Source organism: Salarias fasciatus, chromosome 12, assembly GCF_902148845.1.
Source record: "Salarias fasciatus chromosome 12, fSalaFa1.1, whole genome shotgun sequence".
In the NCBI taxonomy this organism is placed as follows: Eukaryota; Metazoa; Chordata; class Actinopteri; order Blenniiformes; family Blenniidae; genus Salarias; species Salarias fasciatus.
In genome coordinates, this window is record NC_043756.1 from 8,755,112 (window position 1) to 8,782,984 (window position 27,873).

Consider the following 27,873-nt stretch of genomic DNA (forward strand, 5'->3'; position numbering starts at 1 on the left):
GTGGCGCGTGGACACGGCGCGTCACCGCGGCGTGTTTCGGGTATCAATGGTTCAATTATCACTGCGGCAGCGTCCTCCTCCTCCTCCTCCTCCTCCTCCTCCTCCTCCTCCTCCGTGACGCGGCCCGCCCCGGGGGTGCCGCCTGTGTCAAACCCGTTTATTTTGGTTACGGCACATGGCACCGCGAGCAGTGCGCGCGCAGCCACAGGTGATGGTTCATGCGTGCCATCTTAACATCTGACGCCGCGGAGGAGATATAAAGGCGCCGGCAGCGCCTCGGTGCCTCCACACGGACGGAGCGAAGTCTTGGAGCTGCTGAGGACAGTCGAGGTGAAGTGGGACTACAGTCTGTTTGGGTGTGTTCAGCGTTTTTCCCGGAGAAGAGATTAAACAGGTGGAGAACGCACCTTCAGGCACAACACCTCGGTATGTGAATTTTAATTAATTTCAAAGCAAAACACATGGACATGAATTAAGTCAGTTATTTACATGCTGAATAAGGGCACATTGAACCTTTTCTATGTCTTTTCTGTTGTATTTCTGTTTTTGAGGAAGCTGAGATGTGCATTTTCACTCTTGAAGTTAAACAAAATGTTTATAAGGGTCTACTCTAAAGCTCCGCTATTATGTGCGTTTGTGAGGAGCCGCTTTGGCTCATGGTGCATGATTGAAGTGGAAACTGGAAGTCAGTCTAGCAGACCTGAACAATAAAGCCCACAGAGTTCAGATTTCCAGCACCTACTGCAGACTTTCCATCCCTCCTGGATGCAGCACAGCAGTTATTTGCTCACATTAAGGAGTCAGTGTGTGATTTGTGGAGGGGCTGAACCAGGTGCAACCCCAGGACACTCAGCCAGTATTCATGTCACATTAGTCAATCAGTTGAATTGTTATCTTCTCCCCTCTCCTGGTGACTGTGAATTGGCCGGTTCAGGTGAAAGACAGCTGTCACTGACCTTTTCAAAATGCCTGCAGATGTTTGTTCTTTAACTCCGCCTGTTTGGAAATCGATAGCTGTGGCTGTGAGCTCAGCAGATGGGAAACTACTTGAGGTGCCCCTGATCCAGAACAGTCCCTGTGAAAGCATCATGTGCTTCCAGCGCCTGCTGTTTGTATGTGTTCTGCATTGTGATTGTGCCCAGCTGCCTCATATACATGCTTTACCTACCCAGCTCTCACTGTGTTGGTTTCCTGATGGCTTTGCTTTATTTTTTTAGAGAGAGAGAGAGAGAGAGAGAGGGAGACAGAGTGGACAAAGTTATCCAGGAACCGAAAACAGACCACTGTAATTTAGGATAAGGAGCAAAGTTGGTAGCTTTTGAAGAAAATGGAAAGCCAGTTTGTTAGCTTCTAATTCAGGGAGAGATTTTTTTTTGTTTGCTTTACTATTGTAGTTTGGTTTTCGACTGGAGTAAATTAACATTTTTTTTGTTTCTGAGTTTTGTTACATACTACTGTGTTGCCCTAACTCTCTCCCCCAACAGGCTCTGTTTCTGTCTCGAACATGCAGCAGGAAGTCAGAACTTTCTGTTTAGTCTAAAAAGATGAAAATATTCTATTGGATCCTGTCTGGCTGAATTGTGGTTTTCACTTTTAGCTGAGGCTGAGCATTTGCTGAGTGTTTTTTTTCTCCCCCCCACTTTGCACCAGGTTTCGTTGCGAAGGTGGTTTCTAACCCAACCAAGGAAACCGTCTTTCGTCGGGCAGATAGGTGCACAGCTGCAGCGGTATATTTGAAGAGTGCTGCAGTCGGTCTTATTCGTGTTTGTCTTTTCGTGAGACTGGTGCACGCAGAGGATGTGGTGAACTGATTAAGCAGCTGTATTTTCAGAAACACGATCATTGAATGATGATGCAAAGAGGGAGAAGCAGCCGTGAAGCGACTGTCTCGTGTCAATAAAGTCACTCGGTACGTTCATAGATGAAAACCACTAGTAGTACGCACCCTGAAGAGATCTCACTGAAAAGGGAGTAACCCACAAAAATCAAAGGTATGTTTCCGTCTATGATTAGTCTCATGACACTTGAGCGAGTACCCATCAACCAACACCCTCTTAAGACATCGTTTGCCATTGTTGTTTGGCCTGTTTTGATTTTCTCATCTCCTTGGTGATTACTGCGACGGTTTATCTGACCAAATGGGTGTGATTTGGAGAATGCTCAGAATGCTTTTTCACTCCACTCTCGGTCCAGGGAGAGGCTTGCCAATGCATTCTTCTTCTTGTTACTCAGTGGGTGTGTGTGTGTGTGCATGTGTGTGTCCAAGTGAGAGCCGACCTGTCGGTGTACTGAGTGACTCACGGACTCGAGTGTGTGGTATCACCGGCGCACGCTGTGGAAAGTTCACCCTGGTTGGTGCATGGCGACCAGTGCTGGAGTCCCAACAAGCGTGTGATTCATACCGGGAATATTCCCCCGAAGCCACGGCGGTTCCTCCGAGAAAGCTTCCCTCACATCAAAGCTCAGTCGGAGCGTTCAGTCCGAGCGTGTGCGTCTGCTATGCTCATCAGCCGCTCTCTCACCATTAGCATGTTGGAGAGCCGACGCTTGTCCATCTCGATCCTGTGGATTTTGGCTGAGAGTACAATGTCTCTCTGTAACTGAGGGAGAAGCGAAGCCCTGCTGTAGGTGGTCGGGTCCAAGCGCCACACAATACAGTATACTCAGTTAATCTTAATGCCGCACAAGTGACAAGAATATTTAATTTCCAGTGTTGCACAAAAGGTTAAAGCCTGCCATTCCATGGAGTAAATGAGGTGTTAAGTCTTGGGATTAGCTTTGTTAAACATAATGACACAAATGGTTCTCTGAATGGCGTAAAGGCAGGAGTTGGTCGTTTTATACCATGTTTTTTCAAGGCTTTCATTAGAATATCTCCTGAAACTATTTTGTTCGGTGTTAAGTAATAATACAGTCGTCAACTGCTGGTTGCCTTAACTGTGTTGTGACATGCATGTTAAATTTAATGACTCATCTTTAAATAATTTTTGCTGGCCCAGGAACGTGCATAGTTTCAGACTTGTGTTCGCAGGTTTCACTCCATTCGGTTTGTCCTCACGGGACTACACCCTAATGCCAAAAGGTTAAATTCAGAATAACATCTTTCACCTTCACACTCAAGCATGTGTTTTTCTTATTCGTTGTGCGAAGTCTTTTTTTTTTTTCTTTTTCTTATTCTCAGGACAAAACCAGGAAACATATTGTGACAGACACATTTATGAAGGCGACGGAAGAGCTTAAGTCTGACTTTGGCACCGCGGTTTCCACTCACTAACTTCTTGTTTTGGATGGTGAAATATGTTGGTTGTGTAAGACGGAATTCACACTTCTGATCTTCCATGATATGGGAGCTACTGGCCAGTGAGAAGAACCGTTTTGTGCGAATGTAAATTAAACCCCTGGAACTCTGCATGTTGGAGCAGCGAGTCTTGAATCTAATGTTTCAAAAGGCCTGTTTTCCCCTTCATACTTCTCCCGTCTGGTTTTGCCTGTAGCGACAATCCCTCAAAGACATGACAAGTGCCAGAGTGGTCCTGAGCAGTGTGTACACAGCGGGCTGGAACTCCCCCCAGAGAGCAAGAATGTCCCTGTAGAAAGAAAAATACAGTGAAGTCACTGCTGCGCTCATCAGTCCTGGCACCGCCGAGGGTTGTTTCCTTCCACCGCAGCAGAACAGCCAAGCACATTGTTGTTATGGCTCTTCATCGGTAATATTCTGGACAAAAGGGAGGGGCAGGGAGGACATCTAACACAAAATGTCCAAGTCTGTGACGATGCCTGCGGCAGAATAGGTGTACGTCAGTCATTAATACCACTATTTATCCATCTTTTGAACTGGAAGGAGCAAAATTGTCAAGCTTACAGCAAACATCCTGGTCTGATATCATTAAAGCTTGATGTAGCTTCTAATAACAAACCGTCTGGATTTCAGATCTGACTGGTACCATTTCTAATTGCATTGCCTGAGGAAAGGACATTTGGCCTCATAAATGTTGTCTACCAATTAGGTTTGATGTTTATTAGACTAGCAATTCTATAAAGGTAATGATCCCAAGAGAACAAAATAGTTTTAACTGAGCATGAATATATGTTATGGCATCAGTTTACTTGTCTCGTTCATTTTTAGTTTGATTAAAGGAACTCTTCTGGAGCAGAGATCAATCAGCCTGCCCTCTGCCGTTGCTGGCAGTGAGACTTTTCATGTTTGGAAAGAGGATTGAGAACAATGGCATGCTGTTGTGTTGCTGGAAGTCCATTTAGATCTGAGTTTGATTAAAAGCAGGTTAGTAATTTTAATTTCAGTGAAGACAGAAGGTTCTTATCTTATACCCTGGGCGGATCACCGGTCCTTTATAAGGCACACACACACACATTTTAATCATCATCGAATAGATGTTTTCACTTTTGACTGTGGGTGGAAACCAAAGTACCTGGAGAGAAGTCATTCATGTGTAGGGAGAACTTGGAAACTCTCCACATATTCTGAATGGAAAGCAGTGTTGTTAAGTAACACTACTTTAGATTAATGTGCAGGATGTGTTGTTGTAAGTATGCGAGCCAAAAAGGAAACCCGTCTCCAGACGATGGAGCCTGCTGTAGTCAAACGTGACAACACGCTGTTTGTTGGTATGCAGGTGAGTCTTAAACCTGCCTGCTGTTTGTCGGAAGCGAGAGTTTCTCACTCGAGCTGCAGGACCAGTTTCCGTTCTCCTCCTTCTGATCTCCTGCTGTGTGACTGAAGCCGGACTGAAAGACTGACTCCATGACTAGAATTCCTCTCATTGTGCCGGGCTTGTTGAATTGTGCTGTCAAATTAGGGTGGTAACAAAAGCGGCGAGATGTCACCAGAAGGGAATTCACCTTTTATTTTCTCTGGCAACGGCCCACCAATACTTTGGTGGGACGGCGAGGCCGCATCGAACCCTGTTCAGCACTTTGCTTTATCCAGCAGCAGCGCCGCCTCTTAAAAGCTCATCAGTGGCTAATTAAACGGAGCGCGTGAGCGTGCCACTTATCCTCGGCTGCCACAAAGTGCTGTTTTTCTTTTCCACCGTGTGTTCGCTCTGCTGCATACTTTCCCCCTCCTCTCCTTTCACTTTGTGCACCACTGGCATTTTTATGATGCGACCGGCGAAGGTTTACACAGAGAATTAGCCGGGCGCTGGCCCGATAATGGCCACGCTATAGGAGAAGCCGCCGCGGCTCATGGTGCTAATGACACCCCCGCAGGCTGGGAAAGTTTGGGGCAGCTGCTCCCTGTCATTATCACAACTGCACCTATTTCTGGAGGCCGCAGCAATTAAGAGCCCCTAATGATGGTGAGCCTGGTAACCCTGCTAATTGGCCCAGACTGTTAATGAGTATCTCGGCCTGCGCTGCTTGTCCCAAACACTTGTGGAATGCGCCTGCCGTGAAGTGGGCCAGTGTGTGGAAGGATTTCAGGGAGCAGCGTGGCTGCTGTCCTAGATCTCCTCCAGCCCCGTCTGTGATGTCTGCCTTGTTTTGTTCCTCCTGTTTTCTGGAAGTTTGTATTGTCTGATTATGTAATGGCTGTGAGACCTTTGCGGCACCTTAGATTGAGATAATTCACATTGCAGAGGAGTGGCGCTGTGTTCACCGTGTTGCACAGTGCGCATTTTATGATTGATGCTTGAGATCAGGGTGACATCTTTTCAAATATTAGGGTAGCAATGATTTGTGAAAGATTTGGAGAATTAACGTCACTCTTTTGATTTAATTTAAATCAGTTGTGACTGGCCCATGAAGTTTTTTTTTTTTTTTCTTTCTTTTGTTATTATTTCACACACGGTGAGCTCAGACACATTGAGTGGGTGTTCATCTCATGCATCAGGCCTTCCTCTGATAGACCAAATATAATATGTCATGAATGCACACTGCATTAAAACATGATTTATTGCAGCCAGTCTTTCAGGATATTGATATTTCACACATTCATATCGACAATACGTTTTTGATATATATAGGTATATGGAGCTATTGAGACATAATCTCTGACTTTCCTTCTCTCAGAATAAACATTTTTGCGGTAATAGATTTAAAAAAAAACACTGACTAAATGAAAATTCTTTCTATTGCTATTTACCATTATTTCAGCTGTGCTTTCACTTTCAGAGACTGAGCTGTCAGTTTTGAGTTGCACAACAACAAATGAGAAAAACTGTTTTGACGGAGACTTTTTTCCGTTGGAAAGTAGCAGTCTGTACTTAAAATGGCTTGTGTCATCACCACTGAGTGCACCTACAATTTACCTGTTACACTAATGTCTCCATCGAGAATAAATGCACCTTTTCTTAGAAAGATGAGTTTCAGTCACGGACACAGCGTGTGTGTGTGTGTGTGTTTGACGGTGCAGGTGGTGGTGTGTTTATGAAGCTGTAAGTGCTTATCCCATCATCACATCATCCCACCACAGAACTCTTTGTCTCCACATGCAGTCAGACGTGCTTCATCCGAGTAAAGCAAAATCACTGGTTACTGTCAAGACACGAAAGACTGTCAGCATTATTGTTCTCCCCTCGTGGGACTTTACACCTTATTCATGCTCTGTCATGAGTCCAATCAGTCCCAGGGTGAGTTTTGAGGCACAGATTAAGTAATTAAACCTATTTATAGGCTTTGTCTGCACATACTGGAACTGCAGTTAGAAATTCTCTTCAAAAATGTTTCTGCAAATAACTTAATTTACGGCACAAATAAAGTCATAAATGTATATCTTCTGACATAGCTGCAACCGAAACATTGGATTACTGTCTTTTTGTTACATTAGAGAGAGGGCAGATCTTGTAAGGTGACATTTAACTTTAGCACAACCTTTTTGAGGATGTTGTTTATAAATATTTAGTAGACTTAATGCATGTCTTTTTCTGTGGGGATAAGTCACTCTGGACAAGGCTGCTAATGTTACAGCAGACAAATAATAATCCAGCATTCTTTCAGATTAATTTGTTTTCATTTCCATGTTAGAAGTATGAGTAACTTGAATATTAAAAACTGAATTTTTATCAGCAGGATTTCATAATGTTTTGCTCATACGTCTGTGTTAAATCTGATGACCCCTTCATTCTGCAGATTGCTGCGTCTTTAACTAGCGATATATCAAAATGTGAGCTTTTTCAGATGTTTTCGTTCAAAGTATGTTGGCTACTTGAAAAATCAGGATGAAAGTCAATGAATATCTCACTCTGGATTATTGGATGGAGACACAAAAAAAAAAAAATCCCATGCAAATACTTGAGAAACATGCAAACTTCACACAATTCTCAAAGCAAACTTGTGCACTCAAGCTGTGAGATGAAAGCTCAATACCTCCACCGTTTCTTAAAAAGGAAATAGATCTGCACTATTTCGGATCGCTGTATAAATAAACCCAGGATGAGTTTTCAAGACAATTTTGGTGTCAATTTTAAAAATGTTTCGTTTCTGCTGTGTCACATTGTATCTTGTTTTAAGAGACTGTATCAGGATCCTCGTCTGTTCATATCAACAGGAGGCACACTATTTGATTTTGTTACTGCGAAAACTCATAAACTGAAAAGAAAAGCAGTTTGTGTTGAGCAGCATTATGCTGGATACGCTTGGTTTTAGCAGACGTGTCACATCCACACAGATGAAGTAGGAAAATAGTTTTTCTTTGTAGAGAGGTACACAGACCTGCTCATTTCTTTTCTTGTGTATAAATATTTATGCCATAGCTGGACGGAGGAGCACACTACACTGTCATTACCAGACACAAGCTGCAGTACGCAATACTGTAAAAGTTCCAGTCTCAGCAGTAATTAAAAGCTCTCCATCTGCTTCCCATCTGGTTTTGTCATGAAACCGACTAGATTTTTGATGGATAAAGATAATCAGCAAAGGCTCAACATAATCTTAGGCACATGATCGTCGGTGCTTACTATGAAAACAGAAATATTGTTTAGAGTTAGTCATTTGTTCCATACGGAGATATGAGAACAAAGCAAGCCGTGAATGATGCTTTAATCTGATTTATTTTTTCCTTTAACAAATAGAATAATGCTATGAATCAAGTTCATGGCCAGGCGGACAGCGGAATCTTCACATGGTTTCGCTGCACTTTTGGCTTCAGGCTCAGATGTACATGAAACCTCAGAAATTCACAACATTCTTTGTGGAGTGCAGAATCGGTAAATAGTCACGCAAATCTAGAGCAGAACAATATAAGATATCTGGGGATAGACTGACTCCTAAACAAATCGACCCGACGGCCACAGAAGTTTATTTATGTAGCCTCTTCTCATATACATGGCATGAAAGGCTCCTATATCTCACACTGAACCATTGTGTACTTTTTGCATATACATTAAACTCAACAGCAACCACAAAGAAATGTTTACTTCACTGCGCTGCGCTGGTATGAGGTTTTGTTTGTTTGTTATTGTTGCATTTAAAGTTGGAGCAATTAGACTAAGTGAAAGTTTTTAGTGACCATATTCATGTGTGTTTTACTTTTATATTCTTCTCGTTCCTATTTCTTATGTGCTTGCATAATTCATGTAAAGGAGTGTTAGGCCGAAGTGCTGCTGGAGATGAGAGGTGGCTTAAATGCAAATGGTCACTGTCTGCTCGGTATTAATCCTCTCCTGTCAGTCTGATAACTCCACTTTCACCAGCTGAATGTTTAACATCACATAATGTCAGTAATTTACATCTTTGCTGTGTTTCTGTTTTGTTTTTCAGAGTTTTGACCAGACTGTGTGTTTATCCAATGGCGTTTACGCTGAACCTGATCGGTCCTTCGCCATGGGGCTTCAGAATATGCGGAGGAAGAGACTTCAAAAAGGCGTTAACCGTATCAAAGGTACTTGCCAGCGGCTGCCCTGCTGTTGAACCTGGTCACACCTTATCAAACCTTATCCCCTGTTTTTGTCAAAACACAGACTGCAAAACCATGTCAAGCAAAGTCAACTTCCTACCCTCCATGTCTCTTTTCTTGTCTTTGTTTATGGCGGCTGCCGCTTCGTACCTGCTTCCTTGACCACTGAACCTGTTAGAATAGGATGGAAGTAGATTGCATGAGAAGGAAGCCACTGATTACAGTAACAGTGGAAGCTGAGGTGGGAGGTGAGAGGTTCCTGCTTCTCAGAGTGCAATGTGCGAAATGGGTTTATGTTTCTGCTCGTTTTACCACGTGCATCTGTACATTCAGCACATTTGTGGGTTGTTTTTTTTTTAAATTTTTTTTTTTACTGACCATTTCACTTTTCAGTCGGTTTCCATGAAGGAGAAAGGATGGAAATTTAAGAAAGGGAAACACTCCCACAGTAAGCGGCAGTAAACAGCATCAGGAAACGTTGCTGGGCTAACTTCGGCATACCGGAGACACCCTGTTCTGCCCGCTGCATGCTCCAGTCGCAGATCACCACCTCAGCACGGAATTTTTTATTTTTATTTTTTTCTTTCCCTTCCAGTGAGATTCCTCCAGTAGCTTCTCGGCCCATAAAGGATAAATTACGGCAAAGCCGTGGCAGGGCACCAGGGCTTCAAACAGCTGGAGTTTCAAGCTCCTTCAACTTCAAAAGCGTTCAGTGTTTGGCTTTACTTAACAGCTCGTGCTAGAGAAGCAGGCCTCGTGCGTGATTTGCTCAGTTTTGATTTTGTTACCGCTTTTCCAGTAAACAACCCCGGTGGGGATGCTTGTCTCGGATGTCCCACATATTCTGTGAAGTGACAGCAACTATGTCGCTGAAATTGGTTTGGAAAGGCCAGTGTGAGAACGGCTTGTCTCACTCCGCCGCCGCCGCCTCCGCCGCCGCCGTCTCCCCCCCCCCGGCAGTTTTAACAGCCGCAGGGTGGAGGAATCCAAGGCGAATGCTGCTTGGCAGACAGATGACATGGATGCCCTCTTTTATTCCTGTTGGCCTGGAAGATAGCTTGTCCCTGTTTTTCTTGGGCACAGACCCTGGAAAAGACCCCCCCCCCCCCCCCCAACTAATCTTGGTTGATGTGAAACCAGGCGTGTCCTGATCAGGAAAGGCACCGCAGCAACACGGCATCTCTGCTCTGTTACGCAGAACTGAGCATGTTGACCATCGTTCCCCTCGCTCACACTTCCACACCGAGAGCCGCTCATCCCCTCTGAGGATTTGTTTTGGATTCCTCGCTTTATGAGCCGTCTTTGGCTTTAATTGCGAGGCGAACGTCGTTTTGTGGGAACTGTCATACTTTGTGACGACCGCTCTGCTGCGGCCCATTAGTGTGGAATTCCCTGTGATGTGGTGGTACAGCATTGGTTTTGACGTGCGGTGAGGCTGGCTGCAAAGGTCAAGCCCAGTCAAACCATCAAATAGTGTCACACTAATGATCACTCCCCAAGGGTGTCATGAATCTGTTGGCCGCCGCTGTCTCCGTTTCGTGTGTGAGTGAAATCCGATGGTGTCCGACTGTCTAATCAGTGGACTGTAGTTTATATTTTGTAAGATATTTTTGGATTGTAAATGTTTGCCACTCATATTATCTAAATATCCACAGCCCTGTGATAAAATGCTGTCTGTGCTTTTTAGGTGAAAAGCATCCACAGTGTTATTTTTCCATGACCTGGGGCCAGTAGCACCTAACTGGAGCTCATTCCCTTTTTTTTTTTTTTTTTTTTCTTTCCTTTTTTGTTTTGTTTTCAACAGGTCAACGGGGGCAGCAAGGCAGAGCAGGCAGACTTGCAAACTGGTGACGTTATCTTGGAGATCAATGGGGAAAACACGGCCGACATGCTGAACGTGGAGGCCCAGAACAAGATCAAGAACTCCAAGACTCAGCTGCAGATGCTCGTGGAAAGGTATTGACACAGGACAGGTTTTTTTGCTGACCTGATATATTCTGCTGTGATCAGTTGGTATTTTTATTTTGTGTGTACATGCATATACATGTCAGACAGTACATAATGGTTCTCTTATGAAGGGTTTGCAAGTTGAGACCACAAACACTGCAGCTTTAATCTGTCTTTACACTGTTTAGCTCCTCCACACAAGCACTGTACAAAAAAACAAGTGATTGTAATCAGGGGAAATGCCAGCGTGTAGGAGAGCCACACTGTTCCCTTCCCTGGTCCCTCTTAATAAAGCGTGTTTAGAGGTTGGCCAAGGCCTTATTTGGATGACAGAGAGTTGGCCACCGCAAAGCTCTTTCCTTTGAGCCCGGACTGCTCTTGGCTGGCATTTTGATTAAAGATCCTCCCTAAATTCTTACCTCTTGACACTGTTAGCCCACCATCACTCTTCTTTTAAGTGTTTCTTATTGCATTCAAACGCACACACACACACACACACACACACACACTCATGCGCGCTCTCACACACGTACGCTTCCACATACTTCCTCCTTGGATGTCCGATGTCCATGTGAGTGAATTTTTCCCGTCTGACCTCATGTCTCACGCCAAGCCAGAAACAACACCATTACTCTTGGCCTGTCGGGGACAATGCCACTGTGCAGCTCTGCCATATCTTTAATCCTACCCTGTTAAGCGCCCTTCGTTTTCACCGCTAAGACTCTCTCAGGCTCCTCGTCAGGCTTATTAACAAATTGAATTATGTCCAGACAAGCCCTCCGGAGAATAGTAAACTAATAGCATAAGCCTGCGATGTTTAATCTGGTCTTCGTCCAGGTGAGAGGGCCGTCCGTCCAGCTCGGCGTCTGCATTGATGTGGGGACGGGGTTTCGTCACGGATGTGGCGTTTCCTATCGAGCCTTTCCTTTGATAGCCGTCTCCGTGGAGCCGCTGTTCTGGGAACGGCTCACTGTTTAGTGGCGTCTCTCCTCCTTATTCACCTGTGGTTAGTAAGACTGAAAGCAGGTGGATGGAATAATATTTTCATTTGATAAAACTGTGCCATCAGTTTTTTACAGCTTCTACTGGACTTTGTTCAGTGTGTTTGGGTTGAATTGTTGGCGATGGGCATCTTTGGCCGACACGGTTTCACTGTGATTCTGTTGTTCTTTGGTGGAGCTCTGCCACACAACTAAGCCGAAAACAGAGAACAATGGACGTCCATCTCCGATACTATTTTGATACTTTCTTTGTGATTCATGGTTGGTTTGACCAGATTTTCTAGTTTTAGTCGCGAGTACATAAATAGATTGAATGAACTGACACTTTACTGAAACAGTCATTTCATACCGAGCATTTTAAATTGATAAGAGTCTACTAAAGCAACACTTAACCCCAAAACAAGTCACAGCTTGACACATGTAGTTTTTCTCCTTGTGGATACGTGTTTTCTTGAGCTCTGGTTGGATATGAAGTGTTTAATTTCACTTCTAAGGGAAAAAAAAAAGTGTTCTTAAATTTCACTTTAGTGAAAGGAGGCAGGTGTCTCCATTGACAGCTGCGAACAGCTAGTATCGGTGTACCGTTTCAAATGTTTATTTGTTAGTGTCATATCACTGCGGTTTGAAAGCTTTCTTTTTTCTTTTATTTACTACTAATCCATCTCCTGTAAAAGAGATCTTTGACCTCAGGTCTTTTCTTAAAGTCTAGACGCTTATCTGATTACTAACCTAAATATTTCTCATTGCCTAAAGGCTGCAGCTTTCTCCACTGATCATAAATCTGTGCCACAGAGTGAATGTTGTAAAAAAGAAGGAGTTTTTTTTTAGCCCCGCAAAAACTGACATCCGTCTGAAGGGAAGCGCGGTCTTATGTATGCTGGATCGTTTTCCGTCTTCTTGCCATCTCTCACTTGCACGCAGTCTGCAGCCAAGGCCACTAGAGGTGTGTTTCTGGGTGATTTACCACAGGCATCCAGGCCTTCCTGTGTGCCTCATTACCCCAGGCTCACCCGAGAGGCAGGCAGCCTCTGGCCCTGCAGCCAGGGGGGCAGCGTGTGTTTGCATTGGCACTTTTACACAGCCCATATTTTACTCCCAGAAAAATTCAAAGATGGAAATTATCCAAATGTGTTTTATATTAGAAAAATTACAACAAAAGTCTGAAAGTATTTTCTAAGTCTTTTGAAGGATTGTGGCTTTCCACATCTGAAATCTCCAGGATTCATGAAAACACACTGCTTGATATTTGCCAGAACACAACACAGATATCAAAACTATTTCGTTGCTTCTCCCCTGCACTTCAAATACAGTTCATTAGTTTTATGTCCCTTACAAAAATGGACTTTCCTTCTCCCTGCAGTTTGGTTCCAGTTTTCTAACATGTTATTTTGTACTCAATTTTAAATACTTGTGCTTATTATTTAACTTGAATCCTGAACTGGCTTTCCTTATTTTCTCTCCCCCTTTTTTTTATTTAGTTTTTGAAGTTCTGCAGAAATAAGATGTGACATTTTCCCAGACGCATGGCTGGAGACTGAAACTTTGGGTTGTCACATATTGTTACTGTTGCCAATCATTTTCTCTCTCTGTGGTTTTCTGCCTATTTTAAGACCTGAACCTTCAAACCGTAGACAAACCAACGGCATCAGCACCCCTGAACAGCTCACCGGACGCTTCCAGGTCAGTGCCGAGGCTCCTCTGGAGATTAAGTTAAAGTTTGCATTGATTACTGAACAATTTCACTACTTTTCTCTGGGACTTTCTTCGGCCCCTGCAGTGTGTGTCACCGAACGGACGCCTCACACATCTGTTTATGACATTTTTGTGTCCTCAGAAAGCAGCAGTCCAAGAGATTCCAGTCGTTCAGTACATGTCCATTGATATTTCTGAGGATGAAACATGGCTGATACTGAATACAAAGTGTTTTAGCTCGATACTTTTATGTGTGTGTGTGTGTGTGTGTGTGCCATGTGTTTGCTTTCTAGCGGATACTGTTCCCATTTGGAACTTTATCTTTGCCGCTGCTTGTTGGCAATGCAGGTTGTAAAAGTTCTGCTCAGCATACGTTAACGCACTCATATATTCCTCTGACGTGTTTTACAGGAGGCCGTAATAGTGAGTCGAGACGAGAACCAGAACTATAGAGATTACAACATCTACAGCCCGGCATCTGTGTCCCCAGGACCGTACTCACCAATTCCTCCAGCCAGCCCTGATGGAAAGAAGGAGCAGCTGGCACCAAACATGAACAAGAGGTAGCGCCTTTCAGCTCATCCTTTCATTTCAGTGAAGCACGCCGGCCAGATTTGATTTGATTTCACAGCTGATGCAGTTTGAGCAATTTTCTGTTTTTCTGTTACAACAAAAGTAAAGGACGACACAAAATGAAAACTCACACGTGTGTATTTGTTGTACAATCCTGAAAGTTATTATCAAAGAGGAATTCTTTCAGCGTGGTCGTGGTGTAGAAACAGACATTTTAGAGCTCTGTGATTTGCGTGTGGACTGTTGGGGCTTTTTTAGAAGCCCGGCCATTCACTGCTTAAATAGGCTTGTATCTGGACAAAAGGCTGCTGCAAGTGCTCTCTTGACTCCACAACGGGCGAGTCAATAGGTACGGGAATAACAGACAGAAAGTGGAGCCACGGGATTGTACTGTAGTAACAAAGGATATGCACAGGATATCACATTCCTCCGTTTGCATTCACTCCAACAAAAGGCAGAATGTGGAAGCTTCACCACACTTTCTCTGCGTTCTGACATTTGTTAACTGTCCTGGAAAATGTTTAGTGGGTCACAGTTCAAACCACATTTACTTCGGCTCAGCACTCGATTTTATCCACATTCCTATTACAGTTGTACATCAATTAATCTGAATCACAGCTATCAAATAAGTATGATACACATGGATTTAAAAGATGTAAAGTCAAGGAGCTGGTCTTCATTTATGTCACACCTCTCAGATTGATAACCAGTTGTGATGCTCTTTATATTGGATATAAAAAGACAAATTTAAGCAAATGTATACACATACATACACCTCAAATTATGTCTCAAACTTTTATACATATACATCAGGCACACAGTACACATGAGTGAGCTTTTTAATAAAAAGATAATAAAGATATTACTATAACACCTAGTTGGTACAGAAAAAAATTCCAGAATGTGTTGTTGGCTTTACATTCTATAAACTGTGTGTTGCGTTAAGTGTAAATGTCGTTTCTTCCTGTATTTCAGTGTACAGCTGCGCTCGTGGTCCCCAGAGGAGAAGATGCACAGACTGTCCAGACCTCTCTCACAGGTTGGTTTCAGCAAAATCTTCTTTTTAATCTTGCATCGTTTCATACACTGAACAAAATAAACAAGTGTGCAGGTTGTGCAGCCATTTTGATAAAATCCTTACAGTGTAGTGAACGCACATTAGACTTAATTGTTTCAGTAAAAGTAGATGCTTTGCTCTTTGTCTTGGTGCACGTACTTCACAGACGTATGCAAAGTCACGCTCACAAAGTGACTCAATGGTACATATATAGCTGCAGTTTGACTGCAGTTCCCTCAGACAGTTCAGCGTTTCTGTTCTTTTTGCTTTTGCTCTGTGGAGTCTATTTATTTTGACTGCAGCAGTCCAGTCTGCAAGAATAACACCGCCTTCCGCCTTGAATTGTTAGTCTCCGATGCCACAGAAGGTACCCTAGACTGTTTGTGGACAATGCACTGAAAGTGCACTTCACTGTAAAGGCAGGATAAAGAAAGGGTTTGACATTTTTATAGCAGGGAGTGTACAAACTTCAAAGGTCAGTCTTTGAAAATATCTGGCGTAAAGCTAAGCACCAATCTGGAGCCGTTTCATTCACAAGCTGTTCCAAGTGAAAAAAAAAATGATATGCTTTCCATCATGGCAGTGGCCTTAACCTTTAGTTGTCTGAATCGAGTCCCGTTGGACTCAGTCGGCTTCAGAAAATGGAAGGAAGTGAAATTCAGACTTAGGGTTATCATAAGAGTGCAGCCAGGCTACGCTGCGTCTTTTTGCGGCTCCAGCTACAAAACCAAAGAAGGGGGATTCGGGTGTCTACAGAGACCTCGGCGGGTTAAAGAGAAAATATGTTGTGGGAAAGTTCATCATGAGCTATTTGAGCTATGGCTACTTACTCGATCTCAGGCATTTGTCTCACTGGAGACAGAACATGTCAGATGACAGCAGGAAAAAACATACAAGACCTCTGGTAGCGACACAAGGAATTCCATCCATTTTTATATCTCTGGACATTACAAAATGTTATATAAATATGCAGAGGTTGGAACTTCAAAACATTGAAGCATTCCTTCTGGGAGGCAGCAGGCTGAGAAGGTTCCCTTTTAGGATTTTACTTCGCGTTTGGCATTCTTTGTGTTATTCACATCTTAAAATGGATTCAGATGTAGCGTCACGCACAGCAGCGTCTGGTATCTGTGGCTTTTTGTCTGACGTCGGAGCCGTTCGGGTCTTGAACGCTGTGGAGCGCTGATACAGTCGTGATATAACCCGATTATAATGGGGTTATTGAGGATGCAACCATTATTTCCTGACAAGCTTTGAGCGACTTTCTTTAAAAGTTAATTCGCACTGTGAAGGGTGTGTGGGTCCCAGCTAAACCATTTATTTCAATGGGGTTTTAAATAACTGCATTTGAGTTAAGGGAGAAAAAAAATTAAGTTTTACATGCAAAAAGGGGAATTGTATTGTTTTTGAACTGTGCTGCAAAGTTTGAAAAATAATGAATTTATTAATTGGTTCATTTTTTATTTGTGTTCCTTGTATTTTGGCCACTGCAGTGAATAAATACATCATGTCTGCCATATTTCTTTTTACTGACATAAAATCAACATCGTATATCTAAAAGAGGGATTCAGATGGTTTAACGTCACGTTCAACAACCCACTGAGGAGTTATGTGGTTGCCTGAAAACAATGATGGAGCTGAGTGGAAGTGGGAAAACCAGACGTGCATTAGGAGCGCTGCTGTGGCTGACGGCTCCATCAGCATCCGCCAGCTCTGAGCTCCTGATGGGACGGACTCACATGTTTGTGGTATTTATGGAGTCACCTCTTCTCCTCCAATCTTCTTGCCATTTTGAAATTTGTTCTTTCTCTCATTTTTCTAACATTGGAATCTGTTTTGTAGCCTCTGGGAGACTTTTTTTTTTTTTTTTGACAGTTCATTCTGTATGTTTAAATTAAATCAGCCTGGTGGAATAGAGTTTTTGGTTTTGGCTGACCCCTTTCCACCAAGCGATGTCTACTTTGGTTTTAAAGTTTCGATGATCCTCCTGCTGCAGTGCTGTGATTAGTTCGGTGGGGAAACGGCTGGGAAGAGGCCTGCGCTGGGTACACTGTGCATTATGCTGCTTGGGCTGGCAGGAACACAGCATCCCAGTGAGCACCGAGATGTGGAACCTCCATGACAAGGGCCTCTGTCCCGGCCGAGAGGTGCAGAGAGCTGCTGTATCAGGTGATCAACCTCAGTGAAAAGCTCCTAAAAGGCTTTTCCACCCCTGTTTTGGCTCCCTGAGTGCAGAGAGAGGGATGCGCAACAGGATCCTCCATTTTCCTGGGTGTTGGATATCCTGAGAAAAGGCCTGTGTACAATAGTGGCTGTGATGGCAGATGCTGTCGAAGGCGGGCGCTGCTTTTTCCCCTCGTCTCACAAGGCTTGTTGTTGTGTGATGGAGGCTGGAACAAAGGGTGCTGGGATCGAGCGGACTGATCACCAGGGACTCCGCTGACTTCTTTTTTTTCCCCATATAAGTTTACTTAAGCCATCATGCCTTGAATGGCTATGTATCTTCTTCACAGAAACCAAATTCTGTGTGATGAACTTTGGATATTTTGCGCCGCTGAAGTTTGACAAGTATTTGGTGCATTTGCATGACTGGTTGAACATAATAAGCCTGTCCTGCACTGGGTTGTTCATCTGTTCATCATTTACTTATATATGATAGCCCAGGCTCAGGTCGTCTGTCTCCTAGACCCCCAAGAAGCTTTGCTTCTGCTTTAAACATCCGATTTTTACTGTAAAATTATAGTAATTTGCATTTCTAGAGGTGAAGTTGGAAGTAGAATTGTGACGTTCTGGGTGTTGCGTTTCATCGTGGTGTCACTGGCTGATATCTTTGTGCTGAACATCATGACAAAAGAAGCGAGTGCCTCTAAAATTCCTGACAGCCCAGTCAGGGATTGTATCTGAACTGGCCGGAGACGTCAAGATTCAGAGCATCTGTTTATATCGTCAAAAAGTGACCACAACGGGGATCTCTGTTGCCCTGAGCTGGTCCAAAACCAAACTGCTTTTTACGAGACATGACCCGTCACTGGGACGTTACGACCAGGCTCTGCGTCTGGGTTCGCAGTCGCTGCGCATTGAGGTTCCTGAGGGTTGACTTAGCGGGCGCCTGATCCTGTGCCGGGATACGGAGGTTTCTTTATAAATATCCATCCTAGTGCAGGATGGGCAGCTTCAGCAGGGTGACACGCGGTTTTGGGCCAGCACAGACCGAATCGTTCCGGTCTCTGCTAAATTGGGTGGCCTGGCCTTGGCTGCATCGGATGCCACTAAGCTCTTCATCCAGAAAGGGCTGGGTAGGTATCCATCCAGAACTGCTCTGCCCCTCGCTGCCCTGTCCATCATGCTGCTCTATTCTGGAGGCTGTGGTGGACTGCAGTGCAACGCTGCGGTCATTGCTTTAGCCATGTAATAAATACTTTAGATTCAAGAATAGACATGGATTTTATGGCAGTTACATGTTAAAGTTTGGACTGCATACGCTTTTTTTTTTTTTTTTTTTTTTTTGATATAAATGCACCTTACCTACAGCCTCCTCCAGTTCTCTATACAGGCATGCATATTGCAGACTTGATGACTACTTGGAATGATGCACTATTTCAGGTCTGACTTGAGTGGGCCTCTTGTTTGGCTTGGCACGTCGATGCTCCGCTAAGCCAAGCCAGCGTCCGGGGAGCCGCGCTGGCTGTGGCTCCAGCGGAGGGATGTTTTCTTCTTCTCCTCCTCCTCTGCACAGTGAGCTCTGTGACGGGACAGCGCGAGGCCTTTTCACGTGGACTTTCGCGCTAAGCTTGGGGTCCATTGTGGCCGCTCCGCGGGCAGCATGCCTCTCCTCATCCCCACCGATTGATCAGAACGCCTGTTTTTCTTTCCCCCTGGAGTGGAAAAGCAAACTGGGGCACTTTTGATTCCCCGGGCTTTTCCAGGCCCCCGGGTGCACTCGAGGGACGGCGGGTCGTGCGAGTTTTATGGGGGAACGTTGGCCTGGAGAGATGGCCCTTTTCACTAGTTGGTGCTGTTTACGAAGGTGGCTGAGCGATATGTCAACATTCCTATGGTTGTTGTCAAGGGATTGAAGAGTCTAACTGCCCCTCAGTGTGTTCGTGCCAACAAAAATATACATGCCAGCATATGTTCCTCCAGTTTCACACAGAATAACTCCTCCGTTTTAGGGTAGTAGTTGCTAGGGATACGTTTGTTCGTCGTAAATCATTTTTTCCGAGCAGATAGAATGACATATTGCAGTTAACACTGGAAAATAATTCTGCCGCTCTGAGACTCTATAAATGCTAAACCTGGTGACAGCTCAGATTTGTGTTTTAGCCATTAGTGAAAATTCTTGTAAATGATTGTTGGGTTGGACTCCTTCACTTAGAGCTGTAAAGTGTGCATATTGTCTCATGCAGTGCCATCTTTGTGAAGGAATTTTTATTGAATGATAAGTGGAAAGAAGTCAGTATCGAAACCTGCCAGCTTGATAGGACAGTCTTATGAACCTGGAATTCAGCCTGTCTCACTTGCTACTGTCTTATCGAATGGTATGTGTGTAGACAGGTATCTGGGTGGCCATAATTGGAAGTATCAAGATGTCCAGTCATTTTTTTTTCCTCCACCCATAATAGACTCCAGATGTCCAATGAGCCTGATATGCTGCTGCAGTCAGAGCCATTCAGGGAATTTAATAGAGATGAGAAAATCTGTTGTTCATCGTGCCCTTATTCTGTGAGTGGGCTCTCAGACACAAGAAGGGATGAATCCGAGTCCAGTTTGGATGAGAGCCTTTCTGAGACCACCTACAGTATGACACCTCCAACTGCTTCGGCATGTCCTCAGAGAATTTACTTTCTTTACTTCTGACCTCTTTATTTTATTACCTTGATGTTGACACAAGCTTCTCCTTACATTTCCTTAACAGCCTCATCACTTACGTTTGGATTTGGAAGGAAAACCTCCGTTATTACATCTCTTCCGATGTCAGGCAAATACACGCAAGTGTCTTCATGGCTTCAGTTCTGTGTGTTTCTAATTCATGACAGACATGAAATTGAAGAGAAAAACTGAAATGAAATGTACAGATAGACAGCAATGCTGTGCGAGAAAACATAAAATGGTATGTTTTAAATTTCCATCAATGCACTGCCCTCTTTAAACCCTTATTGCATGCAATTAGTGACGCTTCTTACACAAGTAGGGTGTTTGTTTACCTTTACCACCTGAACCAAAGATAAAAACCACGCCTCATAAGTAACTGGTGTTTTTGTTAAGTATACTGTGGATGTAGTTTCACATCTGTTGGCATATCAGAATAGTTGAAGGTGGCTTTTATGTTTACTGTGTAGACAGTTGAAGCTGTAGCCACTGACAGTGAAGTATAGTGTCCTCGCCATCATCCTGTTGTCTTCATCTCTGTGCTGCTCATTTGGCCTCTAATCTCATACATATGGTTTATATCTGGAGCGTTCTGACGGTGTGTGGCCGTCGCGGTGTACAAATGGAGACAGGAGGCAGTATTAGTGCTGCAATCACAAAGATCTGTCACTTTATTCCACGTTATTGAATGCAGCGCTCTGTAAGCTGATGCCAAGAATGTATATGTGGGGAGCGTTATGGAGGGATTAAGGAGAAAAAGTTTAAATGAGTCTGGACTTTGTGCTGTTTGTGTTTAGAACTTTTACATGCCTTTTCTTATTCGAAGTCTTGATTTTCTTTGGGAAGACTAAATTTTCCTTTAAAGACAGGTTTAATTGAGGACATGAGCTCAGCAGTTGAAGCAGCCAGTTGTCTTTTTTGTTTATTTTTTTTAATCACAGTCAGCAGCTCATCAGCCCATGTTATATCATCTTTAGACTAGTCGGTGTAGTCCGAGACCCTGGGCCCTTCATGGACTGTGAGGCAGTAAAAGAGGTCAAGAATGTTAATGATATGCACTCTGATATCAAACTATGCCCTGTGTTCAGCAATTTATTGGCTTGTATTTGTTACAGAATGTCATGCAGCATTGCTCAGACATAATTACAAGGCAGGATCCATCAGTGACAGTGGATAACGAGTAGGTTACTCTCAGCCCTCAGGTCTGTGCCCAGGACCTCCACCACGGTACTCTGCAGGATAGGAAACACTGCGCACCGCTCTGATTATTACCCAGCCCAGGATGTCTGGTGTCCCCCACCTCATTGTTGCACAGCAGTCATGTCTGTGGCGGAGACGGTGAATGAGTACTTGCAGTACTTTCTTACTGCAGCACCAGGCTTTCCCAAAATACAAGCTCCTCTGAGGCATGGCTTCGATGCGCTGCTGGCCGATGCCCTGTAATTGAGGCAGCAGGGTGGTAATGATGATGCACAGTGGCTTGTTTGGAGCCAGACTGCAGGCTGCTCTGCTGGCACTGTCCTCGCCGTCTCCCACGAGGCTTTATCTGGAACAGCTGCCATCTCTTCAGCTTCAGCATTTCCTGTTTGTGTCTTCAAGTGGCCAGTCATAGACAACTTTGTTTACAATTATTGTCTTGCATTCTTTTCGATAGTGTTGCAGGTTTTTTTTTTTTAATGTCCCGTATTTAGCCTTTAAAAAAAAAACTCAGTTGAACTTCTTTAAAATTAAAATTCTTTTGATGCAATAGGGGTACTTTAGAAAGATAGAATAGTCATAGGAAAACTAAATCACATGAACTGATATAAATCTGTGTTGTGACGTCCCTCAGCATATCTACCATACCTAATAATGCAATAGAAATTCATGTATACGGAGGCACAGATGCAAGTGTGATGTCTTGATATTTAAGGTTTTTAAGTGATCTGAAGCATTTAAATGCCTTCTAACTTTTTGTCACCACACAGCTGTCCCTTGTCTTTTTCCCAATGCATGCTGGGATCGGCTCCAGGGTCTTCATTATTAACATCAGTCAGCGGAGAGTACGAGATGATTGGATGATTCAAATCTATAGCAGACTTTAGCACAATCCTCCACAACCAGATGGACATCTTTTCAGCAGCTGCCCAGCTGCAGATGAGCACAATGTTAAGAAGGTGGAGGATTAAAATTGCTTTTCTTTTACATTTTAAATAATTTCAGAAACAAACTAAAAACATGAAACTGAAGTTAAAATCATAGTAACGTTTGCATATTAATAGCTGAAAACTCAAGTCCTGCAGAGCTGTTATCACACATAAGAGATATCTGCATGTATTTAGACTGTGGAAGGAAACATTAGCAGCTGGAAAAAAATCCATGCAAGCATAGGAAGAACATAACTCCACATAGAAAAGGTGGCAACTCTTAATCTACAATCTGAACAGCTGATAATGCTAAAAGATAAATACGAGCAGTATTGCAAGTTGGGAAATAAATTTGAAAACTGAACAACAACAAAAATAACACCATGGGAAGGTCTGGGAAATGTGCTGTGTAAGGCCCAGTGACTCATTATGTTCGTATTTCTTTCCAAGGCTCTTTTTTTTTTTCCTTTCCCAAATGAGATGTTGTTTGCCTGCAGTCTGAGATTCTCTCCTGCACAAACAACTTTAAGTGGCAGACATGTACGGCAGGCTGTAAAGTGAATAACTGGATGTGATATTGTGTATTCAGCCAAACGCCAGCGCAGCATCGCAGCGACTTGCCTTAATGATCTGGGGTTTGTTGACTATGAACTCCTGATTACAGTTCAGTCCAGCTTTAATCAGAGCTTCCTCCTCTCACCAGCCGCAGGAACCTCAGAGAATTGGCTGATGGTTTTTCCCCGCTGGACTCTCCCATCTCTGACCACGCTTCCATCCAAGTCAAAATAAAAGGCTTTCTTCAGCCGGCCCGCGCCCCTCCCTTGGTTTGCTGATGCGTGAAGCTTGAGCACATCGTTGGCACCGTGATGCACTTAACCAAACGCATTGTAGCTCTGGGTAATTCCTTCTGATGGCTTACACTGGTTTTACAACAAAGATGTTTTGGGGAGGACAGTTTACAACCACTGCCAGTTGTGCCATGGTTACGCTAATAAAATCCTGGTATTGTGTACAGCAGAATAGATTATGTTGATGGAGGAGCGCCTCTGGTTGTGAATATGAGGGAGGTTTCCATCCCAGCTGGGTACTGCATGTCGCAGCGGAGTTCTTGTTTTCTCTCCCTCTCTTTCTTCTTTTTGTTTTTCTTTACTTCATTGCATTCCTCCTGAGTCTCACAGATCACAGTTGTGATTCCATCCTTAAATTGTTACGCTCTCCGAGAGCGTGGGGATCCGCACTCGGTAGCCAGACTCTTATATAACATACACTTGGTTTGCATTAGTGTGGATTCATCTGAATGTATTGGATGGCTTCATGAGGTCGTCCTGAAGGAATCTCTAAAGCGTGTATGTACGTCAGGTATGTACCCTTTAGATTGGTTCACAGCAGGAGAGGACACGGACGTCTCCTTTCTCTACTCTGATGATATGAAAGATGTGATCTTATGAGCCATGACTTTATTATGCTGGGTTTATCCTGGGAGGAATCACATGGAGATGTCCCTATGGTCGTTTCTGGTAAAGGCTTCCTGGCATGCACCACTAATCTGCTCACTCACTGAGGAAAAGAGGAGGGAAAATTGGAATGAATTGGGAACAGAGACATTGTTCAAAGAGTTTTCTGAATTGGAAGCGGCTGCTGGCATTGGACATACAAATCTTCGACTCTGTCCGCGTCACTGTCAGCTTGGAGCTGCAGCATCAGTCTGGGATGTAAAGAGCCTGGTGGAGCCGTCGGATGGAGCCAGCGTAACACTGATGCCAGCTGCTGATGGTTTAGGAAGAGAAACTCTGTGATCTTCATGGTGGAAACTGTCCCCTCCAGTTCTTTGGGGGCCGTTTGAAATTGAGTAATAGTTTTGTTTCCCTAGTAATCCAGCAGTTGTGAAACTGTTTTGATCCATTATCTTAATACAAAAAAAAAAAAAAAACATTTATTCTGAATGTTTCAGTACTTTCACATACATTTCCTGTCAGTAGGTCATTAACCTTACAGGTAGGCTTGAGGCTACCTGACTGCTGCAGTGAAAACCGTTAGTTGACCGAGATTCCTGGGAGTTAAAGTGTCCGAGGTGATTTATGTGCCGTGCACAGTGAGTCCAGGTGTGCCGAGAGTTTGCTGCAGGCATGCAGTGAAGGTTAGTTTCAGTTGGCTTGCTGATGTTCTCTTTTATCATATGACTGAAGTTCAATTAATCTAGTGTCCTTGATGATATAAATGTGTTGCCATGATGTAACAGCAGTCACAGAGCACACTCCTGACAGGTTACAATCATTTAGTGGTATGTAGCGCCCTCGTCTGGTAGGAGTTGGTTAATACAGTATTCTGTTCACAAAGAAGTTTGTCCGTTTTTTCTATGAAAATCCTGTAATTCAGGAAGCGCTGGCCTCAGCTGAGCCTGCCGTCTTATCTCTCATGTCGTTATGAAGCACACCGTTTAACGACCATGAATAATTGTGAGATTCAAGCCGCATCTGGAAACTATTGGACCCCTCGCTGGCTCTGCCTTTCCCATCAAACCACAGCAGCGGCTGATCCCAAGCATCTGCTGCCACGCTATCTTTCATCCATCAGCTCAAAGGTCAAGCTGCAGCAGGGATTATAAATGGTAATCAAGATAAGAATAAGAAATGTTAATAGCAGCCGCTGTGATTGGGATGAATCAGAAGGACCAGTGAGGACGAGACGGCTGTTGGGCGTGACTCCTCATTGAAACTGTTCAAGCTCCTGAGACGATAATGTAGTAAAGAGCACAAGAGTAGGACTCCTCTTCAGCTAAATGTAATATGCTTAAATTAATAATCTCATACGTCTTAAAGCTCAATGATTACACAGTTGTTAAAGATTTTAAATATTTTTTTGAGATTTTTTCCCCTCCCTATTTTTCCTCTTTTTTTCAAGATGAATAAAGAGACTTTGGCATATTAAGTGTGATCTAAATTTGTTGTACAATATATGCCCACATGAACACTCCACAGTCCGGTTAGGGCACAGACCTTTCTGTCCCATCAGGCTTTCACACAGTTAAATCACCTCAGATCTACTGTCTTATTAAAAAGGAAGTGAACATGCGCTCTGCACGGATTTCTTTATCCCTCCCGAGCATAGTTTTTGTGTCTCTGTGTGTGTGTGTGTGTCTTTTACGGCCTACGTCATGGACTAAGCACTTGCACACCGTCTCAGTGGATTCCTTTGGACGGGGAAAGTTGGCTTTGCCTGCTGCAGACGGTTTGACTTTCATTCGTGCTCACTCTGTCTTACGTTCATCGTTGCGTTTCGCTCCCTCCACAGGAGTATTCCTCTTCAGACTACAGGAATAACTCGGTGTCCAGCCGAACTCCCACACCACCGGGATCCTACTCGCCACAAAGCCCCGTCGATCGGGACGTGCCCATGTCACCTAGACGCAGGTAAAGACTATTTTTTACTTTATGTACTGTATGAAACTAGTTTTTCTGCTGCAGAAGTGTCCAGCTGTGGCCTCTGCTCCTTTTTCCCACAGCACATTTGAATATTACGAAGGATTCTAACAAGCTCATGAAACTGGCACTTGTCTGTTTGCACCTCTGAGTTTCAACACTGTCTGCATTGTTGAGCAACTTCCTTCTCTCAAAGTTGAATAAAAAATGCTGCTGGTGACCAGAAGTGATGAAAAACAGAAAGCAGATCCAGAAGATTCGGCCAGTGAGTCCAGTCTCCAGTCTGCATCAGTGTGAACAGCACTAGCAAAAGTGTCCATACGTTTCTGGAACAGCTGGGCTGTGAACAGTGTGTGTTCATTGTACTGTCGTTCAGTGCCTCCTATTGGCCTTTTAAAGTCTGACCCACGGAGCCAGTGCCACCAGGGGCCTCATTTATTAAAGTGTACAAATATAATAACTGGATTATAACATCCCTGAGGGAAACACACATCACACTTGTACACTTTGATACACACCATCCATGTTTTGAAATCACCTGCCTTCTACAGAAGGTGGTTTAATTGTTGAAGCCATACATCCACGTCATACTGTGTGATCAATGATGTGTGTAAATTACATGCTTTTCAAGACGAATACACACTTAAGAAACTTGGAAAAGTTTGGCAGAATAGAAATCAAATTGAGTCTTTAGATATTACTTTCAAAATTCAATCCTAGTAAATGTAATTAGTGAAAATGGTAAGTACAATTTTAAATTTAAGGTTGTGACAGAGCTCAAACAGTTGATATTATCTTTGTTTAATGACTACTCTGATTTCGTGCTTTCGTGTCTCTGCAGTTTGGGTGTTGGTGTTTAAGAGCCTGTGGGTAAAAAGTGCAAATGGAGTGAAATGTCTGTCAGAGGGTTGGTTAAGTGTAGAATTGTGAGTCATCTTGTAAATTGACTGCTACAGTGCAGCTTGGCGTTGGTGTTTGGAGCTGTTTGCAGGTGCATTAGGAGTTGACAACCACAAATTAATTCTCAGACTTTGGGAAACGCCGAACTGCGTCCATCTGCACAGTTGCAGTCTGCCTCTTTTCCTGCCTCGCCCTCCCTGATGAGGTGATACGGCTGTGTTTTCTCTCATTTCCCAGTGTGCAGGTGCTGCCCTCTTAACATTGTTTGGAATGTTTTTTTTTGTCTCAGCAGAAATGAACATTTTTCTTGCACGTAACCCTCTGTGTTGTCTCTCTCTGCTTGAGAACCTGGTGCCTGTGTTTTCACAGTGCACGACAGTTGACTTTGGCCCCCGTTTCTCCCCGCCGGGTGACCACGACTAGTGATATGACGTGTCAGCAGCTGTAGACGTATCCAAACACCATATATTCCCAAAAAAAGAGTGATTTTTTTTTTAGCACACCCCGTTTGGCCCCCAGTCTGGAGCCCCCAGCCTGCTCTGCAGACCTCCTCTTACTCCTCCTCCACAGCCAATCACAGACTCGGTAACAGCCCATAAGCCCACCCCTTCGTGTTGCCTGGCCAATGAGTTTCACCCCAAGGGCACACCTTTCAGTCAGTCCTGTTTTTCTGTCTCGTCTGGTTTAGATAGAGGTGTGTGTTCTGCATCTCCCTGGCTGCTGATAGTGCTTTAATCAATGGTGCGCTCTGTGTTGTTCTAGTTAGAAATAAAAGGGCTGTTGCAGTAGTTGTGCTCCCTCGCTTGGTTCTGTTTTTTTTTTCCCCCTGTTCTTTCTCTCTGAGGTGAGTGTTGTCATTTTGATTTCTTTTGTCCAGAGTTTGACATATGTGTGTTCTGCAGGGAAACCACCTACAGAAATGTGGTTTTGATTTAGTGCTGCAATCCTAGACGATTTGGCTTCACGGTTCTTTGAGTCCTCACTTAGACTTCGTCATTATCATTGCTCCTCTTGAAGCCGGGAACACGGTTGACTCGGTTGTAGACAATGCACAAAAGATGTGAAGAACATTTGAAAGCACAGTAGTACCCAGAAAGGAGTCTGACATTCCCATACAGTGTGAATACTGTGTGCTTATACAGCACTCCACTGCTTGCACAGATGCACGCCATTTGCTCTGACCCTCAGTTCTGTTATTTGTTTTCTTCCCGTTCGACCCAGACTTTCTATTTGTTTTGGGATTGCATGTCAGAAGGGATGGTAAGCAAAAGGAAAAGGGGAAATGCATTGCTGAGGGTGGAGCTGGACATGAGGGTGTGCTTCAGAGGTCTGTTTTTAATTTAAACTCTGTTCACTGATGCAGAGAGACGGGTCGGAGCATTTGTTTCGGCCACATTTTTGTTGTATTGCTGTGTCCTGTCGCAGCCATGTTGAT

The 27,873-nt window shown here is 43.9% G+C and overlaps 1 protein-coding gene across 1 annotated transcript in view; it reads left to right on the forward strand.

The window, feature by feature from the left end:
- Positions 1-140: 140 nt before the first annotated feature.
- The window catches only part of pdlim2 (PDZ and LIM domain 2 (mystique)), a 31,211-nt gene continuing 3,478 nt past the window's right edge, over positions 141-27,873 (forward strand). Inside the window, exons 1-7 of the mRNA XM_030105081.1 lie at positions 141-426; positions 8,719-8,839; positions 10,659-10,810; positions 13,413-13,482; positions 13,906-14,057; positions 15,043-15,106; positions 25,411-25,529. Coding sequence (XP_029960941.1) covers positions 8,747-8,839; positions 10,659-10,810; positions 13,413-13,482; positions 13,906-14,057; positions 15,043-15,106; positions 25,411-25,529 — 650 coding nt within the window. The 5' untranslated portion in view covers positions 141-426; positions 8,719-8,746. The remainder of the gene's footprint in view (positions 427-8,718; positions 8,840-10,658; positions 10,811-13,412; positions 13,483-13,905; positions 14,058-15,042; positions 15,107-25,410; positions 25,530-27,873) is intronic.